Source organism: Orbicella franksi, chromosome 12, assembly GCF_964199315.1.
Source record: "Orbicella franksi chromosome 12, jaOrbFran1.1, whole genome shotgun sequence".
NCBI classification, from domain to species: Eukaryota; Metazoa; Cnidaria; class Anthozoa; order Scleractinia; family Merulinidae; genus Orbicella; species Orbicella franksi.
This window is the reverse complement of record NC_138156.1, coordinates 21,062,419-21,084,094: the sequence shown is the minus strand read 5'-3', so window position 1 is coordinate 21,084,094 and position 21,676 is coordinate 21,062,419. Positions and strand designations below refer to the sequence as shown.

Here is a 21,676-nt window from a genome sequence, read left to right as displayed (position 1 = left end):
CAGCTGGTGCCTAATAGAGTCATGTAAGCAGTGCTTACCAAGTTCCGCACTCCACACTTCATCTAGTGCAAAAAGGAAATGACACTAGAATCTCTGGGCCACCTGTGGATGAATTCAGGCTTAACTGTCATCATATCAGATAAAAGCTCTTTGCAAGCATAACTTAATGACAGCAAACTAAAGTGCCTTGAAATCTCCCCCTCCCCCCGGGGGTCAGGTACCTCTCCGCACATATCAGTCCCTCCCCCTCACGACAATAATGGAACCTTCCGCCAAGGCAATAAACCCACTCAGCTTTGGGAAATTCCGTGCACTTTAAGGATTGTGTCACGTCGGACAGCTAAGTACATACCCAGCCGTCAGACTGACTTGAGACTATGGACACAAGTTCAAACCGACCCCACCCCCCTGGATTAAGGGCCAGGGACCCCAAAGAGGTATCCACAATTAGCGACACTCCTGTAGATGTCTCCAGACTTTCCGGTAACGGAGCCTCCCCTGGAAAATAATGTGTTACGCTAAGTAGTACGCTCGCGGAGTAAAATTAGGTATGCGTTTTTCAAAACTTCAAGGAAAAGTGCAATTTTAATGGCTCTATGTTTCCAGGTCATGCATTTTCTGTAAAACAACATGTCCTTTTGCACTCAGATTAAGTCACTGTCTAAGCCCATGTAGGGTTGACCCGCCCGTGGGCTTGGAGAGGTAAGATCAGTACATTATAGCAACCCCGTTGTGCTTACAAAATTTACCTTTGGCTTCAACTTTATAACAAACCAGTTTGATTTTGACAGTGTGGCATGTTTATGATCTACAGCCCCTACCTTCATCTAGAAAAACCAAACTCAAATTGAAAATGAAAACAAGAAAATTCAAGACTATTAATCAAGTCAAACTAGTTTGAAAAGTTTACCAACAAAAATAACTTCACAGCACAATTAACAGACCCCTTTTTCAAAACTGCAGGTAGATATATATATATATATATATATATATATATATATATATATATATATATAAAGTGTAAAATTTGAATTTCGTGGAACAGTGCTCAATACATCAGAGTAGAGCGAAGTATACAATGTGGGAGGAAAAACACAAATAAACTACAAGTTCATCCCTACAAGCCTGTTTCGTGGTTGCCCACTCATCAGGGGATTTAATAAGAATAATCTTTACCACCGTTTATATACAATATAATTTACATAATATATGCAGCGCGAAATTTAACGGGTTAGTTGTTTCGTAGGAGGGCTTTGTTTCTGTGGCGGCAAGATGATACGAGTTCATTACGTTTGTTAAGTGTTGATAGCTCGGGTTGGCAGATGATAAGGAATTTTTCTTTAAGGCAAAGGTTACATCTTTTGCTTGAGCTGTTATACGGCGAGTGTGAGGAGAGAATGCGCCAGGAAATAAAGTGTTCGATGTCATTGTCTTTGAGGCTCCAGATGTGCTTGCTGAGTTCGGTCGAGTTTGTGTGTTTAGCGTGGCGGAATGATGCGGTGTGGTTTCTGTATCTACTTTATTTCCTGGCGCATTCTCTCCTCACACTCGCCGTATAACAGCTCAAGCAAAAGATGTAACCTTTGCCTTAAAGAAAAATTCCTTATCATCTGCCAACCCGAGCTATCAACACTTAACAAACGTAATGAACTCGTATCATCTTGCCGCCACAGAAACAAAGCCCTCCTACGAAACAACTAACCCGTTAAATTTCGCGCTGCATATATTATGTAAATTATATTGTATATAAACGGTGGTAAAGATTATTCTTATTAAATCCCCTGATGAGTGGGCAACCACGAAACAGGCTTGTAGGGATGAACTTGTAGTTTATTTGTGTTTTTCCTCCCACATTGTATATATATATATATATATATATATATATATATATATATATATATATATAAATGTGTTTTATAAGAACATTTTAAGAATAAACACGAGACAGAGATTTTGAAAAGAATATCATTTTGTTTGTTGAAAATTTGTAAATACAATATAATCCGTCTACAGCTCACAGGTCCACACTTCTTACTACAAAGTTAAATAGATTCTGTCCACAGCTGCTCTTCTTATTGGATGGTATTTTATATTTATGGAAACATAAAATATATTTTGTAACGTTTCGCTAATTACACTGGAGTATGTTCACTATGTATGGTTCGTGTTAACTGTAGAAGTATTTTAGGCCTGAATCCCTAAGGGGCTAGTAGGAATTTGTAAGTTATGCAAGAGCCACTCGAAGGCATCTCTTTCAACTTTGCTTTTTAATTTTTCTTTTTATTCACTGCTGTATTTTCTTTATGATGATGTAACGCTCGCTGTATCCTGCATCAATAAACGAGATGCCCGCCCCTGATGCTGTGTTTGTGTTTATTAAGATTAGTTACAAAATATTTTATAATCGTTTCAGGGTGATTAGAGTATAAGAAAACTGTTTGTTTAGATAACCTACGAACAGGTATCGTCGGAATAAAAGGAATAAAAGAACGACATACGGATTTCAGTTGTGGGTATAAACTTTGGAGCCTGATAATAAAGCCTAATATCAAACACATAACTTCCTGCAGAAATGTTATTGGCATCGAACATACGGCTACTAGTGCTGTTTTTTTGTTGTTTTTTGGCTAGTTTTGCCCTTAAGAGAAAGGAAGAATTTTATACGGTTTATTTAAAAAAATGTAAATCTATACATGTGTGTAGTAAGAGGTCTGGACCTTTGGGCTGTGAGTAGAATGTCTGTACTGTATGTAGTACGAAGTATGGACCTGTGGACGTGTAGGCCTGGGGACACATGGGCTGTGGACAAAATGTCTATAATATATTTCGTAGGAGGTGTACTGCGCTTGTAATTTACACATTCCAAAAATAATTTGCGTTAATTATGTAATTAGACAGAATTAATTTATTTCCAGCGTGATGACGTATCCTGTGCTCTACAGAAACAACCCATTAATTCCTCAAAATATGGGTTTTTCATCGCCTTGAACGTTTTGAATCCTTACTGTGCTTTTCCCGAAAGATATTTCTCGTGAGCTCTTGGATTATGTGAAGCACGCCTAGAATAAAGTCGTGTACGTTTTCGAACACTTCTATGACTTGACTATAACTCTATTGAATAATTATTGACTGATAAGGTTTAAAAGCCGTTTACTTAATGCGTCATTAAAGTTCGTCGAAATTTTTATAATAAAGCGGTCGTTGTAATTGAAACAAAATATTCATTTGGGGATTTTTTAATTCCCTGTCTTTATTTAAACCAGATGTCATACATTTCATCTGAAAAGTGAGCTTTTTTTTGCCCGACACATCTAAGGAACAGGAAATCGTTCATCATATCCTTTTGCAAATTATAATATCAATATAATGATATTAAAATATATATTTTTATTAAAGAGTAGCAGGGCATACATAATTAATATATCTCGCAGTATGTCAAGACAGCGCTTCGAACGTGTGTCATCTTACAGCAGTACATTGCAGGTTTAAAGATGAGTTCAATAGTATCAGCGTTGCAAAATTTGTTAATTATAAAACTTTTTCAGTCACAGAGCCGTTTTTGAATTATAGGCACTTAAAGCTAAAATTGAGGGTGTTTTAACAGGCCGTATTATTGCTATGGTAACCTATTACGCCATTAAGGTTACCACATATTGTTCAACAATGATTGGTCGATGACGTGATACCTATATTGCAGCATTTCTTGATAAAGAGTGGTAATACTGAAACGTGAAAGTATAATTGATAGTAAGGGCTTCAAACTGTTAACAGCCACCTTAAATTTCATCCTAATTATCATAAAGCCGTCATCACAAGAGAAAATGCCTGTCAAAACCTGATATCGGACATTTCATGAGAAAAATTAGCTTTGTTCAATAAACGTTTAGCCTGACACAAAAAGAAACAGGAAATCGTTGATATATTGGCTGTTTTTGCTCTTCTCATCACATGTAACCCTAAATTTCCGTCGATTTCGGTTTGAAATGTATTTTTGCGTGTGAGTGTGCCTTCATCCACCTACATACCTTCATCATAAATGTTACCAATCTTTAATTTTCTCGTTTATAAATTGGAATATGGTGAGTCAGGTTCCAACTGCCGAATGAGGCAAAATGGTTTTGTTAAATCAATATCTTCTCCTTCATTTCAAGCCAATCAATCAAATTATAGGTGGCGATGTGGGCTTAGTGCGCAAGCGCAATAAATTTCTAAAAAAAAAAAGAACACCAAAAGAGGAAGGCCAACGTTGTCCCACACAATAGGCCATGAAAACCTGTTCAATTGAAAGTTTATTACCGTTATGAATCGATTTCACGCCGTCCTTCTATTAAGCGCCCTTTCTCAAATAAGCGCTCCCCTCGATCGCGAGTGCCGTTTCATCAGAAGTGCCCATATTCCATTAAGCGCCCCTTCCAATAAGCGCCGCCATGGCGGCGAAATCGACATTCGATTACACGAATGCATCAAGAAGTCTGCTTTGTCATGTGAATTATCAAAGCCCCTGTTGTTACAGCTATTCATCGTCGTCATCATCATCATCCTCATTTTATTTAGTAATGCAGGTTACAAAAATGACAAAGATGTAATACAGTTGTATACGAAGGCGGATAAACACGACTCTTCAAAATTGTCTTATTACGTTCGTTGTTCGATAAACGAAACGGAACGTGAGTGAATTTATTCCTCGTTGTCTAGATCACCTGCTTGTGGCATCCAGTGTTATAATTTGCACTAGTAAAATCGTGCTTTAATAAATGTTAAATGATGGACTTACAATTGAGTTCTTTTTCATGAACAAAAGCATTACGCGCTGGATCACGTAGTGGGTTTGTCTTTCAAAAATTCTCTGATACTCCCGGGTCCCCAATTCCATTCAATGTTGTGTAGGTGCTGTGGTCTGTGCAGTCTAGGAAATAGAAAAATCAACATTGTTTTGGTGGGGGGGAGGGGGGAAATATTTCCAAGACGCACAAAATTCGAATTTTATTGTATTAGTGTCTCAACACTTTCGTAATAATCAATAATAATAATAATAATAACAATAATAATAATAATTATAATCATTATAATCATAATCATCATCATCATCATCATCAATCTTTATTTGTACTCACTCTTGCTAAAGAAAAAAATTACAATTTCGATGAAAATATTAAAAGTAAAAATTTGAGTACTAGCTGCCTGGAATAACCATAGGGGCTAGCGAAGCCAGGCAGCTTCCGGACCGCTAATCACTGAAGCTTTCCTTAGTCGTGACTTGGAATATAATGTGTCTCATCTTCCAGCAGTAAATAACAGGGTTTAACGTTGAATTGAGGAATATAAAGGTCATTGAGAAATAGTAAAAAACTTTTACACCGGTACTTAAGTCAGAGCCGGATTACAACGACAGCAAAGCAACAGAACTCCGGAAGATAACAAAGCAGAAACACTAGATACACGTAAAATACACCGACTACTAATTTTCTCAGCCTAACAGCATTTGCTGTTTGGTCATTCTGTGCCACTTGCTGTACTTGCAGAGCTTGAATTTGATTTCTATGACGCCGTACAGTACAATAAATCTTGAAATAAAGCATCGCTGAGAATAAGAGGTAAACCACCCCAAAAATGTCAGACACTATGTAAGTAGTCTTTGGGGAGATACTCAGATAAATGCTAGACAAGATATTTTATTTTTGGGAATTTCAAATTCCTTGTCTCTGCTCACAGCAGGTGTCTCGCGTTTTATTTGAAAATTAACTTGGTTTAAAAAATTTTGCCTCGCACATCCTCATTTGAAAATTAAATAAATGCGTCTTTGCAGGAGAAAATCACCTGCAAACCATTGACATGAACGTTGACGGACTTTTCGCATTATAAATTATAATTATATTACATGATATGATATATTATATGATATATTATATTACATATATAATATAATTATATCATATTATATATGTCATAACATTGTCACAGCCACTTTGACGATATTGTGCCGCAATTTGTCATCAATAAGAGGACAGACGCAAAAAACACTGAAGTCCGTTTGTTAATTAGAAATTGAAAATCCGCGAATCTGATTTGTTCTGCAACCGTTTGCAATCGTTTGCCTGGCACATCTTCATTTGAAAATTAAGTAAATGCGTCTTTGCAGAAGAAAATCACCTGCAAACCATTGGCATGAACGTTGACGGACTTTTCATATTATAGCGGAGCTCCGGCGGCCCGAGGGGCCGCTAAGCGGAGCCCCATACTCATACAGGAAAGAAAAGGAAACCCATGAGTTGATTTTCTCATGGTTATGATGGCTAGCGGTATTGCCCGTGGGCGCGTACGCACGACGGTGACGACGACGACGACGACGGAGTCGCGCAACATGGCGGTCATACTCCAAATACTGACAGAGACATGTCTTGGTTTACTGTGTACTTTTTTGATATTGGACATCCATGTTATGATCAATTGACACCTATCAAAACAAGGTATCCGCTGAACAGTATTACGTGACCATTTCGCGGGTTCGAGTCTACAGGTAATCGAGGTCACGTGTTTTTTGAAGTTGACCGCTGAGTAAGTGCTGGTTTTTGAATGGATCGCGGACTCATGTCAGCCTAACTTGTGGAAAACAGGGCGGGATTGTTCGGAAGCCGGGTAACGCTAACCCAGGATTAAAAGTTAACCGAATTATAACTTTTTCTTCTATGCAAATGTTTCTTGCTGCTTTGTTTTATGTATATGGTGATTATTAAAACTCAAACCAGAAGGCCAAACAATATACAGAAAACCTCACCGCAAAGTTACATGAAATCAAAATTCTACCGTTTCCTGGGTGAGCTTAATCGGGCTCTGAACAACCCGGCCCAGGAGCTACGCTTTTAGGCTGGCCTAAATCTATATATTAGATTATAATTATACTATTAAATTATTAATAATATACATGAAAAAATTACTCGATTGTGATTGGCTGAGAGCAGTGCAATTCAAGTGTAACACCAGTGCAAATTTCACATCGTAATTCTGGATTATGATTGGCTGAAAGACAGAAGGAAATTTTCTAAGCTAATGATATCACGTAAAATGATGATGAAAATTTTGTGCAGAAACTTTGAAAAAAGTTTTCTCGAATTAGAAAAAAATGGCTTCAAGAAAGATCTTACGGCACTTCTTCCACGCGAATTTTTTCATGTTCATATTATTAATAAGTAATGATACGGTTTTTCCCGTTCAATTTGGAATTAATTTGCACTTAAATGATTAAGCTTTTATATATTCATACATTTTCTTTTCAAAATGGGTTGACTAGCACGTATGGCTCGTCAGTTCCCTTCTAGTCTTCCTCACTGCCTTGTTATGTACTAAGATTTTTTTTATTAATGTGGTTGTTACAATTATTATTATTATTATTATTTTGTAATATCGTTTATGATTTTTTTTTCTTTGTTATATAATCGCAGTGAAAATTGAATAAATGTTGTGAGTTTTTCAACTGAAAAGTTGAAATTGCACTCGCCGAAGCGGCTCGTGCAGTTTCAGCTTTTCAGTTGAAAAACTCACTCGTGCAAATTAATTCCAATTTGAACTCGAAACCGTATGATTACCTATACAAATTACAAATTAAAACACGACGAGTAAGAAATGGCTTTTTTTAAATCCTTGAGTTCACAGAAGTTTGCTGAAGTTGACGCTATAAATTTCTGAGACAGTAAAACCAACATTCTCCTATCACAGCCATACAACGTTTTACATGTTCAATGCAATGTTTATCGTGTGGCTCTAAAACAATGTTTATTGTGTGGCTCTTTTAGAACATTACTGGCCAGCTAATTCATGATACATCTACATTTAACTCAAATCTTATTCTAGCTTTCGTGGTTAGCAGGATTTCCAGAGTTAGTGCACGGCAAAGTTAAACAACATATGTGTTCATTATCATGTTTTTCGAGCCAGTTTCCAAGAAAAATGTTCCCAGTCAAAACAGCCAACAGACTCAAATTCGAAGATGACGCCTTTACTCAGCTGTGACTTGAAAGGACATTTCGCAGTATGTCCATGACAGCATGTCGAATGTGTCTCATCTTCCAGTAATAAATAACAGGATTTAAAGATGAATTTAGAAATAACAAGGTGATTGAACACATGGAAAAAACCTTTACACCAGCACTTAAGTTGCAGATTGCCACAACAGCAAAACTACAGATCTGTGGAATATTGTATTGGTATCCGGAGACGAGCGCACTAACCATGAGGCCACCGTGCCTCCCAGTTACTTGAATGCATTTGCTAAATTGGTATTGTCAATTGTTATATTGTTCTTATTTTAACGTCTATTAAACCCAAAGGTGCAATATATATTAGTCCGTCTCCGCAATCTTAGGGAGGATTCTGAAGCGGAAGTTGAACGCCTCGCTGCAAGCGTCTTAGCAAACTATTTTATCAAAGAACGTTTCCATTGGTGGATATTAAAGGACTGAGTATTGTAAGCAGGTGATACGCGTAACGACCTTCGTTTATCTCTAATGGTGACAGTCAGTCGCTGTAAAATGCATCATTAACATGTCGAGTGGTCCAAGGAGCACACGATCTAGCGAATTAAATAAATTGGACCGTTAAGATGATTTAATCAGTGATGAATCTATTTAGTTGAACTGCTATTTCAAAACTGAGCACACAAAAAAACCTGGTGTTGTTCCGTTTTGTCTCTCTAACATGTAAATTTACTAAACGTGTAGGAAAGTGTTTGGAAATGCAATTGCATATATACATGCATTTAACTTTGTTGTGTGCTTTTACTGAGTGATAATCAGTCCGTAACCGCAGACCAAACTATTTGCTCAGTTGACAGTAGGAACCTGTCGCATTTTATTCTCGTTTACAAAAAAAAGAAAAACAAACGTAAGAGTCCGGTTTGCAGATGATGTTTCTTCAGTAAAAATTCATTTGCACACACAAGTCGATTGAATTTTATTCCTACGAGATGAAAAGAGTAAATACGGAAACCTGGCAACGATATCCCGCTCCTCATATGTGTCAGGAAAAATTTGTTAAATTGAACGTATTTTTAGATGAACTGTGAGACATGTGTTTTAGACAAAGAGAGGAAACTTGAAACTTCCCAAAATGAATATTTGGTGTTTTTATGAACTCTGATAAGGTTTCAAGAATGCAGCTTCTCAGTTCTCTCGTGCGTCAGATAATCCGTGAACTTACAGAGATTATTTAATACAAGAAAAGCACCGCAGGAACCGATGAGGATATAAAGAATTATGAAAAATCCAGTTTGTGAGGAATTGGTGATATTCCAGCCCGCGAGTGGGGACAATGAAAACTTACGATCGTGGTACACTGTTAACTGTGTCTTGAACGCTATACTAACTATTACCGCCATCATCTTGAACGGCGTCACAATCCAGGCGCTAAGTAAAACTTCATTGTTACCAAAGCCTCTGAAAGTATTGCTTCTGAATCTTGCTGTCTCCGATCTTGGTGTTGGTTTACTTGTCGAACCCTTCTACTCTGGGCTACTCGTCAAGTGGTTACAGCGAGCCGATTCAACTGATGCGACATGCACCTCGTTTCTATCTACCTTATATCTATTTTCTGTAGCTTCCTTGTCGGGAGTCATGGCTTTAAGCACTGACAGATTCCTTGCTATTCATCTCCACCTCAGATACCAGGAACTTGTGACCCACAAGCGAGTTGTTGCTGTGGTGATCTCAATATGGGTGTTCAGTGCATTTCTTTCGTTATTTCACTTGTGGGTCTCCCGGAATATTTTTTACATGTTGGTTGCCATTATTGGAGTAGTTTACCTCGTTTTCTCAGCGATGATTTATTCCAAGATTTATTTTGCCGTGCGGCGCCACAGATATCAAGTTCAAGCCCAGCAAGTGGCACAGAATGACCAGCTAGCAAATGCTACTAGGTTGAGAAAATCTGCAGTTGCTGTATTTTACGTCTATCTAGTGTTTTTGCTTTGTTATCTTCCGATGAGTTGTAGTTTAGCTGTCGTTGTAATCTCTGACTTCGGTCCCAGTGTAACAGTTTTTTCCAGTGCTGCGACGACCTTGTTATTGCTCAATTCGTCCTTAAACCCTGTTATTTACTGCTGGAGGATGAGACACATTCGAAGAGCTGTCTTGGATGTTGTGCGAAATATATTTCCAGGTCACAACTAAAGAAAGATTTAGTGAATAACGGTAGAGAAGCTAGGGGTAGTCGGTTAATTTTGTGGTATACCAGTATAGATAGATAAGACCACTGCGCAATCAAGCGCGTTCTGGCTTCGTTTACAAAACAGAGCTAAACCGCCCAGTCCTGTAACATTAATCAACGTAAAATGAAAATATCGCCGTATATGAATGACCGAAAACCTCTCGTACCCGGCTTTTAAAGTTTGTACGTTGCAGATCAAATAAGCTTAGCACGTTAACCTTTTAAATTCATCTTTGAACTCTATTAATTAACAGTGGAAGATGAGCTACAGTCGGCACACTATCATGGACAGCCTGCAAAATATATCTCCAAAGAAGCACTGGATAAGGAGAATGAATGCATGAGACCAGGGTCCTGTTGTTCAAAGTGCAGATAACGCTATCTGATGCCGGGGTAATTGTTGCCCCCCAAAAATATACGCTGTTCCCCCTTTGAACAACTGGGGCCGGATGAATAACAAGATTCGATAACTTTTTAATAGAGTTCCTTGAGGCATTTGTAAAATTGATTCTGTCACTTGTTATAATTTTCTTATTTTAACGCCCGGTAAACCAACTACTACTATATAATAGTCAGTCACCGCAATCTTAGAGAGGATTCTGAAGCGGAAGTTGAATATTTTGCTGCAAGGGTCTTAGCAAGACTGTTGAAAGAGAACGTTTTTATTGGTGCAAATTAAAAGATCAGTTGGTACGGACTATTGAAAGAAGGTAGTTTGTATTACGAGGAATAAATTCACTCAATGTCAATTCGTGCTAGTTTTTTGCAGATTAGCTTGGAATTATCGACCCGCAGACGATTTAAAACAATTTTGACGTGTCGCGTTCAACCATCTTCGTGTCGATGGAAGTCCGTCAGTAGCCGTTAATACAGATCATAAATTTGTCGTAATATGGACCGTTAAGACGTAACAATCGTGAATTTATTTAGCAAAGATGCTTTTTTTAGAAAATGACTTGAAAGAAAACCTGGTATTGTTCTGTTTTGACTTGCCAACATTTAAATTTATTTAATGTCTAGGAGAGTGCATGCATATATACATGAATATAACTTTCATGTGTGTTTTTACTGATAATCAGTCTGTTTACTATTCGTGTATGACATCAGTAGCCATATAAGGTTAAGAGAACAGGCAAAATATAGGACCGCAGTGCACTGAAGAATCCCGGTTTGACTGGTTTAGAGCCCGGGGGAGTACTCCCTTATTTCGGCTATACGGGGACGTGCCGCTGGACAGGATGGTTTTTGGCCTCGCTGTCCTGAACAGGGTATACAATTTTACTCGCCTCTGTCCTAAACAGGGTCTGAACCTGTACTTAACACGGTATGGTATTAGGAGCCGAGAGGCGTTAACCGGCCATTACAAGGTCATTATCAGTCAACATCAGATCATTTTCTGGAAAAGAATGCTATTGTTGTCGGTTAATTTTTTTTTTTCCACTTATCAGTATTATAACTAGCGCGCATTGACAGAATAGGTCGTACCGGTAGGTCTAGTTACTTCGTGTCTCTTTGTCCTACACAGGGTAGGGTGGGACGAGAGTTTGGACAATAAGTATTATAAGATAGCGCACTAGTCTGATCTAATTCCTATATTGAGCCATCATGAACGAAATCTCTATGTACGCAAGGCCGTGTGTATCTAAGATGACGTGTGCAGTTTCAATTTAGCTGCAAAATTTCCGTCGAGTTTAGTACAAGTTCCTTTTGTTTAAGTTTCGTCAATGTGAAGATATTCTGAACAATCCAAACTACTTCGAGCCTTTGACTTTTACCAAGCTAAGATGTTTATTTAAACTTGAGTAGGATGACTTTGTTTGTCTACATTTTCATTGAGTATTTTGACTTTGTCTGCCTAGATTTTCATTATAATAAATGCAAGGAATTTTTCACTGGCAATTTTAGAAACCAGGTTAAGCGTTTTCGTTCAACCGTTGGTCAACTTATTGTGGCGTGTTGGGATCCTAATGACCTTTGTTTCCCTCACCCTGCATTGTAAGAACTTTGTAGTCAATCAAAAATAAAACATGTTTTAGCGCCGAAGTTGTTGTCGCCATGTTATAAAAGAATTAGTTCATGCTTTTAGCTGTGCGTATATCGAGTTATGGATGCGCTTGGGAAGTTTGCAGAGCACTCAAGAAGCTAGAGTTGCTCACGGATGCCTCGAGCAACTCTAACGCTTCTTTCGTGCCCCCCAAAGTTCCCGCGTGCATCCATGACTCAATATACGCACACTAAGCTTGAATCAGTTCTTTAATATTATTATATGGCTCGTGAATTTGGAACGAAATTTTCCAATGAATGCTTATTCAATAAAGTTAAAAACGTTCGAGAGTACAGTTTTAATTTTAGCGTGCGTCAGATAATCCACGAACACACAAGAAATATATAACAAAGAAAGCACCGTAGGGATTGAAAACATTCAAGTTCATGGAAAACCTACTTTGTGAGGAATTCCTGCTATACCAGCCCATGAGTACATTGTTAACTGTGTCTTGAACGTTTCCTTAACTATTAGCGCCATCATCTTGAACAGCGTCACAGTCCAGACACTCAGAGAAACTTCATCGTTGCCAAAGCCTCTGAAAACATTGCTTCTGAGTCTTGCTGTCTCTGATCTTGGTGTTGACTTACTTGTCGAACCTTTCTACATTGACCTACTCATAAAGTTGTTCCAGCGAGACAATTTGTCTGAAGCTGCATGCCTTCCGTATCTGGTTATTTGTTGTTTATTTGGTGCAGCTTCATTTTTGGGAGTCATGGCTTTAAGCACTGACAGATTCTTTGCTGTGTACCTTCATCTGAGATACCAGGAACTTATGACTCACAAGCGGGCTGTTACTGTAGTGATCTCAATATGGGTGTTCAGTGCATTTGTTTCACTGCTTTTGTTCACCCGAATATTGCTAACGTGGTGATTGGCGTTATTGGGGTAATTTGCCTCCTAATCACATCCACGCTTTATTTTAAGATTTATAAAGGTGTGCGGCCCCCAGAAATTAAATTCAAGCGCTACAAGTACAGCAACTAGCACAGAATGGCCACAAAGCAAATGCTACTAGGCTGAGAAAATCTGCGGTCGGTGTGTTTTACGTCTATTTGGTGTTTTGGCTTTGTTATCTTCCCCATTTTTGTAGTTTTGCTGCCGCTTTTAGCTTAGATTTAAGCAGCGGTGTAAAAACCTTTTACCTTTTTTCAACCACCTTGGTATTACTCAATTCATCGTTAACCTCTGTTATTTACTGCTGGGAGATGAGACACATTCGAAACGCTGTCCTGGACATACTGCGACATGTATTGTCAAGTGACAACTAAGAACAAATTTAAGGTGGCTCTGAACCCACACTGCAGAATGTTTTTAAACTTTGCAAAAAGTTTCATCTTATCATGCTTATCACAATTCGATAATAAAAAATGAGGGTCACCGAGCTCGTTTTTGAGTTATAAGCGCTTAAAGCTAAAATTAAGGGTGTTTATAGCAGGTCATATTGTTGCTATGGTAATGTGTTATATAAAATGGATAACTGCAACTTGTTTACCAATGATTGGGCATTTGTTTGATACCATTATTACAGCATCACTTGTTAAACAGTGGTAGTATTCATCCTTCAAAGTATAGCTATTAGAAAAAAGCTGGAAACTGTTGCCAGTCTCTAAAGATAATCGTGACCTTGACGGTGTTTGGATATCTGATCTTAATTAGCACATATTTTTACGATTTTATTTCTCTTTTTTCTCGTTAGTTTTAATTTCGATTGAGAATATATATCACACCTTTTAAGGTTCCTATAATTAATGTGAGAACTCTGATACAGCATCCTCTCGCTCTGATACTGGTGCCCTTTAAGGGGGTTTTACTTAATGTGCCATCCGCTATTCTTCCTTAAATCAAACAGTCCAGGTTTCCGTTGCAGCTCTTCGAAACGGAAAAGCTGTTGGTAAGGTCGCCGATGGTTTCCAGACCGTGGTTGTTCTTTAAGTGCTTGCCGATTGCAATACGTTGAAACAAGTGTCGGCTGGTGTAGCCGACATATTCTGCATCACACAGATCATATTGATAATTATACACAACGCATTGTTGGCTAATTATAGGTAGTTTGGGCTCACACATCTTTAGGTCTTCACATATTTTGCGACTCTTGAACACCAGGTTGAAGAGTGTGATCAATTTTGCTGCTTAGATCTGACAATTGCCTTTTCAATGCGTCAGCTGACTTTTGACCTTTAAAAGGCAAAACCACTCAATGAACAGCATTTTCGTTAGTGAATAATCGAGCTTGCACTCCAGGGTTTTCAGTCCCCACTGAGGTGACAAAGTGAGAGATAGCGACGGTGAAATTGATGAAGCTGTCAGGGTACTTGAGGTTAGTAAACGTCATCTTGAAATGATCACATTCAGAGTTGAAAGACTTCCGTGTGGACGACAGGTGAAACACACGATATAACATGGTCCTGAGTAGCGATCGCTTGTACTTTTTATCGACGTGGCTCTGGTGGTGAAAAGTTAAAACTCTTTTTTATATATATAAAAATGTGTTTTATAAAAATATTTTAAGAATAAACACGAGACTGAGATTTTGAAAAGAATATAATTTTGTTTGTTGAAAATTTGTAAATATTATATAATTACATTTTTTTAAATAAACCGTATAAAATTCTTCTATTCTCTTAAGGGCAAAACTAGCCAAAAAACAACAAAAAACAGCACTAGTCGTATGTTCGATGCTAAATAAAATTTCTGCAAGAAGTTATCAGTGTGATATCAGACTTTATTGTCAAGCTCCAAAATTTACACCCACAAATGAAATCTGTATGTCGTTCTTTTATTCCTTTTATTCCGAAGATACCTGCACGTAGGTTATCTTAATAAACAATTTTCTTTATGTTTCCATAAATATAAAATACCATCCAATAAGAAGAACCGCTGTGGACAGAATCTATTTAACTATTGAATAATTTTTGACTGATAAGGTTTAAAAGCCGTTTACTTAATGCGTCATTAAAGTTCGTCGAAATTTTTATAATAACGCGGTCATTGTAATTGAAACAAAATATTTATTTGGGGATTTTTTTAATTCCCTGTCTTTGTTTAAACCAGATGTCTTACATTTTATCTGAAAAGTGAACTTTTTCTTGCCCTACACATCTAAGGAGAAGGAAATCGTTGATCATATCCTTTTGCAAATTATAATATCAATATAATGATATTAAAATATATATTTTTATTAAAGAGTAGCAGGGCATACATAATATATCTCGCAGTATGTCTATGACAACGCTTCGAATGTGTCATCTTACAGCGGTACATTGCAGGTTTAAAGATGAGTTCAATAGTATAGGGGTTGCAAAATTTGTTAATTATAAAACTTTTTCAGTCACAGAGCCGTTTTTGAATTATAGGCACTTAAAGCTTAAATTGAGGGTGTTTTAACAGGCCGTATTATTGCTATGGTAACCTATTACGTCATTAAGGTTACCACATATTGTTCAACAATGATTGGTCGATGACGTGATACCTATATTGCAGCATCTCTTGATAAAGAGTGGTAATACTGAAACGTGAAAGTATAATTGCTAGTAAGGGCTTCAAACTGTTAACAGCCAGCTTAAATTTCATCCTAGTTATCATAAAGCCGTCATCACAAGAGAAAATGCCTGTCAAAACCTGATATCGGACATTTCATGAGAAAAATTAGCTTTGTTCAATAAACGTTTAGCCTGACACAAAAAGAAACAGGAAATCGTTGATATATTGGCTGTTTTTGCTCTTCTCATCACATGTAACCCTAAATTTCCATCGATTTTGGTTTGAAATGTATTTTTGCCGATGAGTGTGCCTTCATCCACCTGCATACCTTCATCATAAATGTTATCAATCTTTAATTTTTTCGTTTATAAATTGGAATATGGTGAGTCAGGTTCCAACTGCCGAATGAGTCAAAATGGTTTTGTTAAATCAATATCTTCTCCTTCATTTCAAGCCAATCAATCAAATTATAGGTGGCGATGTGGGCTTAGTGCGCAAGCGCAATAAATTTCTAAAAAAAAAAAGAACACCAAAAGAGGAAGGCCAACGTTGTCCCATACAATAGGCCATGAAAACCTGTTCAATTGAAAGTTTATTACCGTTATGACTCGATTTCACGCCGTCCTTCTATTAAGCGCCCTTTCTCAAATAAGCGCTCCCCTCGATCGCGAGTGCCGTTTCATAAGAAGTGCCCATATTCCATTAAGCGCCCCTTCCAATAAGCGCCGCCATGGCGGCGAAATCGACATTCGATTACACGAATGCATCAAGAAGTCTGCTTTGTCATGTGAATTATCAAAGCCCCTGTTGTTACAGCTATTCATCGTCGTGATCATCATCATCCTGATTTTATTTAGTAATGCAGGTTACAAAAATGCCAAAAATGTAATACAGTTGTATACGAAGGCGGATGAACACGACTCTTCAAAATTGTCTTATTACGTTCGTTGTTCGATAAATGAAACGGAACGTGAGTGAATTTATTCCTCGTTGTCTAGATGACCTGCTTGTGGCAGCCAGTCTTATAATTTGCACTAGTAAAATCGTGCTTTAATAAATGTTAAATGATGGACTTACAATTGAGTTCTTTTTCATGAACAAAAGCATTACGCGCTGGATCACGTAGTGGGTTTGTCTTTCAAAAATTCTCTGATACTCCCGGGTCCCCAATTCCATTCAATGTTGTGTAGGTGCTGTGGTCTGTGCAGTCTAAGAAATAGAAAAATCCAACCTCGTTCCCAGGGTCTCTCATCTTACCGCCCCCTGGAGAAAATCACCTGCAAACCATTGACATGAACGTTGACGGACTTTTCACATTATAAATTATAATTATATTATTAAATTATAAATTATAAATTAAAACACGACGAGTAAGAAATGGCTTTTTTTATTTAAATCCTTGAGTTCACAGGAGTTTGCTGAAGGCGACGCTATAAATTTCTAAAACAGCAAAACCAACATTCTCCTATCACAGCCATGCAACTTTTTACATGTTCAATGCAATGTTTATCGTGTGGCTCTAAAACAATGTTTATTGTGTGGCTCTTTTAGGACATCACTGGCGAGCTAATTCATGATACATCTACATTTAACTCAAATCTTATTCTAGCTTTCGTAACTAGCAGAATTTCGAACGTTAGTGCACGGCAAAGTTAAACAACATATGTGTTCATTATCATGTTTTTCAAGCCAGTTTCCAAGAAAAACATTCCCCAGTCAAAACGGCCAACAGACTCAAATTCGAATGTGACGCCTTTACTCAGCTGTGACTTGGAAGGACATTTCGCAGTATGTCCATGACAGCATGTCGAATGTGTCTCATCTTCCAGCAATAAATAACATAAATGACAAAAACTTTCACACCAGTACTAAATTCAGAGATTGCCATAACGGCAAAACTACAAAAGTTCGGCAAATATCATTTTTAAAGATGTAAGTATATGCAAACTGTTCTGACTGCAGATTTTCGTAGCCTGGCAGCTTTTGCTATTTCGCCATGTGCTTGCAAGGCATGAATTTGATTTCTGTGCCGCCGTACGGTTAAAAAGGATGAAGCGAGAGAATAAATCGTCATCATAAGATTTATTCCCCTTGTAATCCCTCTCGAGTTATTTTTAGATCTTCCTTCGGTTTCGAACATCCCAGAAGGACCTAGAAATAATCAATCCTGCTGCTCGTGCGGACAGCGTAATCGGCTTTACACTCGTTTCCATCCTCCACAAAAACATCCACACTACACGGGTGGTAACATTCGTGAAAGACCTGGGTACAATGTCTAAAAATAAGTTGAGTATGTGGGTTAACTCTTTTCCCCTCATCCTCTCTTGCCCGACGCAGAAAATAAAAATATACAAAACAGGGACAATTGTTTGCTTGACATTTTTAGGAAATGCTTTACCTTTGAAACACCTCTTGTGTCCCTTAAGGCTGAAAGACTTACCTTGGAAATCCAGTTGTGGTAAGGTCATCTGAAAACAAATCCAACATGAAGTTTAAAGTTTCGCGTCTATAATCTGGGTATTTTCAAAACATGGAGACTCAACTCTGTCCTTCTTAAGATCCTTTGATCATCCTTAAAAGATCCTTACATCTTAGGATCCTTGACACCGGTCTTCGGTTTTGACGGGTCGTTATAACCACTCTTTATCACTTGATGCTACAATCAAGGTATCAAAAAACTGCCCAATCATTGGTGAACACGTTGTTATCATTTTCGTGATACAATAGGTTACCATAGCAACAGTATTACCCGCTAAAAACGCCCTTGGTTGCAGCTTTAGGGACTTATAATTCAAAACGGCACGGTGAATTTTTTTTTATATTTAATATCAAATTTTAATAAGCATGATAAGACGCAACTTTTGGCAACGTTTTAAAAAAAAATCTGTACATAGGGTTCAGAGCCACCTTAAATTTTCAAAACTTTGATGTGGCTGGTATGAAAACCTTTTTAATTCATCTTACAACTACCGGGCTTGGAACCCAGTTATACAACGCTGGAAGATAAGACACATACCGCGAAATATATCTCCAAATTAAAACTGAATGAGTCGAGTAGATGCACGGGACCAGAGTGTAGTTGTTCAAAGTACAGTTAACGCTATCTGATGGATAAGTGTTGCCAAACCAAACTACGCTATCCACCCTTTGAATAACTGGGGCCAGATATATATATAAATTGCAAGTTTTCTTGAACCTTTTAACAGAGTTGCTTGAATGCATTTGCTAAATTGGTATTGTTAGTTGTTATATTTTTCTTATTTTAACCTCTATTAAACCCAACAGTGCCATATATTAGTCGGTCTCCGCAATCTTAAGGAGGATTCTGAAGCGGAAGTTGAACTCTTTGCTGCAAGCTTCTTAGCAAGCTATTTTATTAAAGAACGTTTCCATTGGTGCATAGTAAAGGACTGAGTATTGTAAGCAGGTGATACGCGTAACGACCTTCGTTTATGTCTAATGATGACAGTCAGTCGCTGCAAAATACATCATCAGCATGTGGAGTGGTCCAACGAGCACTCGATCCAGCGAATGACATAAAATGGACCGTTAAGATGACTTAATCATGAATCGACTTAGTTAAACTGCTATTTTAAAACTGAGCACACACAAAAAAACCTGGTGTTGTTCCGTTTTGTCTCGCTAACATGTAAATTTATTAAACGTCTAGGAAAGTGTTTGAAAATGCAACTGCATATATATATATATATATATATATATATATATATATATATATATATACACATGCACTTAACTTTGTTGTGTGCTTTTACTGATAATCAGTCCGTAACCGCAGACCAGACTATTTGCTCAGTTGACAGTAGGAACCTGTCGTATCTTATTCATATTTACTAAAAAACAAACTTAAGATTCCGGGTTGCAGGTGATGCTTCTTCGATAAAAATTGAATGTATTCCTACGAGATGAAAAAAGTAAAAACGGAAACGTGTTGACCATTTCCCGCTCCTTAAATTTGTCAGGAAAAATTTTTCAAATTAACTTATTTTTCTATTTTTCAGATGAATTGTGAGACCTGTTTTTTTTTGACAAAGAGAGGAAATTTGAAACTTCCCAAAATGAATATTTGGTGTTATAATGACGGCTTTATGAGAATTTTGATGAACTTTGATAAGGTTTCAAGTTCGCAGCTTCTCAGATCTCTTGTGCATCAGATAATTCGTGAACTCAAACAGATTATTTAAAGCAAGAAAAGCAGCGTAGGAACTGAGGATATAAAGGATTATGAAAAATCCGTTTTGTGAGAAATTGGTGATATTCCAGCCCGCGAGTAGAGAGAATGAAAACTTACGTTCATGGTACACCGTTAACTGTATCTTGAACGCTTTCCTAACTATTAGCGCCATCATCTTGAACAGCGTCACAATCCAGGCGCTACGAAAGACTTCATCGTTACCAACGCCTCTAAAACCATTGCTTCTGAATCTTGCTGTCTCCGATCTTGGTGTTGGTTTACTTGTCGAACCTTTCTACTTTGGGCTACTCGTCAAGTGGTTACAGCGAGACGATTCAACTGATGCGACATGCACCTCGTTTCTCTCTTCCTCATATTTATTTTCTTTAGCTTCCTTTTCGGGAGTCATGGCACTAAGCGTGGAAAGATTCCTTGCTGTGCACCTCCATCTCAGATACCAGGAACTTGTGACTCACAAGCGAGTTGTTGTTGTGGTGATCTCAATATGGGTGTTCAGTGCATTTCTTTCGTTATTTTACTTGTGGGTCTCACGGAATATTTTTTACGCGTTGATTGCCATTATTGGAGTAGTTTACCTCGTTTTCTCAGCGATGCTTCATTTCAAGATTTATTTTGCCGTGCGGCGCCACAGAATTCAAGTTCACGCCCTACAAGTGGCACAGAATGACCAGCTAGCAAATGCTGCTAGGTTGAGAAAATCTGCAGTCGGTGTGTTTTACGTCTATCTGGTGTTCTTGCTTTGTTATCTTCCGAAGATCTGTAGTTTTGCTGTCGTTGTAGTCTCTGACTTTAGTCCCGGTGTAAAAGTTTTAGTCAGTTTTTCGACGACCTTGTTATTTCTCAATTCGTCATTAAACCCTGTTATTTACTGCTGGAAGATGAGACACATTCGACGCGCTGTCTTGGACATTGTGCGAAATATATTTCCAAGTCACAACTAAGGAAAGCTTTAGTGAATGGCGGTGAAAAAGCTAGGGGTAGTCAGTTAATTCTTGGCACTTTTTGAAAGGCCTGAGAGCTACTTTTGTGGTTTAGCAGTATATATAGATAAGACTACTGCGCAATCAAGCGCGTTCTGGCTTTGTTTACAAAACAGCTAAACCGCTCAGTCCTTTAACATTTATCAAAGGAAAATGAAAATATGGCCCTATATGAATGAACAAAAACCTCTCGTAACCGGCTTTTAAAGTTTGTGCGTTACAGAACAGATAAGCTTAGCACGTTAACCTTTTAAATTCATCTTTGAACTCTATTATTTAACAGTGGAAGATGAGCTACAGTCGGCACACTATCATGGACAGCCTGCAATATATATCTCCAAAGAAGCACTGGATAAGGAGAGTGAATGCATGAGACCAGGGTCCTGTTGTTCAAAGTGCGCATAACGCTATTATGATGCCGGGGTAATTGTTGCCAAAAAAAAAAAAATAGACGCTATTCTCCCTTTGAACAACTGGAGCCAGATGAATGACATGATTCGATAACTTTTTAATAGAGTTCCTTTAGGCATTTGTTAAATTGATTCTGTCACTTGTTATATTTTCCTTTTTTTAACGCCTGGTAAACCAACTACTACTGTATAATAGTCAGTCACCGCAATCTTAGGGAGGATTCTGAAGCGGAAGTTGAATATTTTGCTGCAAGGGTCTTAGCAAGACTGTTGAAAGAGAACGTTTTTATTGGTGCAAATTAAAAGATCAGCTGTACGGACTATTGAAAGAAGGTAGTCTGTATTACGA

General features: G+C 37.8%; 2 protein-coding genes and 1 pseudogene across 2 annotated transcripts; all 3 read left to right on the top strand.

Moving 5' to 3' along the window:
* Positions 1 to 9,045: 9,045 nt before the first annotated feature.
* LOC145462750 (melanocortin receptor 4-like) lies at positions 9,046 to 10,680 on the top strand. Its single transcript, XM_081446342.1, has one exon. The coding sequence runs from the start codon at positions 9,249 to 9,251 to the stop codon at positions 10,158 to 10,160; it is 912 nt and encodes a 303-aa protein (XP_081302468.1). The 5' UTR covers positions 9,046 to 9,248; the 3' UTR covers positions 10,161 to 10,680.
* A 1,484-nt stretch (positions 10,681 to 12,164) lies between these two features.
* LOC145463644 (melanocortin receptor 3-like) lies at positions 12,165 to 13,512 on the top strand (annotated as a pseudogene).
* A 6,387-nt stretch (positions 13,513 to 19,899) lies between these two features.
* Positions 19,900 to 20,946, top strand: LOC145462751 (octopamine receptor beta-1R-like). Its single transcript, XM_081446343.1, has one exon. The coding sequence runs from the start codon at positions 19,967 to 19,969 to the stop codon at positions 20,876 to 20,878; it is 912 nt and encodes a 303-aa protein (XP_081302469.1). The 5' UTR covers positions 19,900 to 19,966; the 3' UTR covers positions 20,879 to 20,946.
* The last annotated feature ends 730 nt before the right edge of the window (positions 20,947 to 21,676 follow it).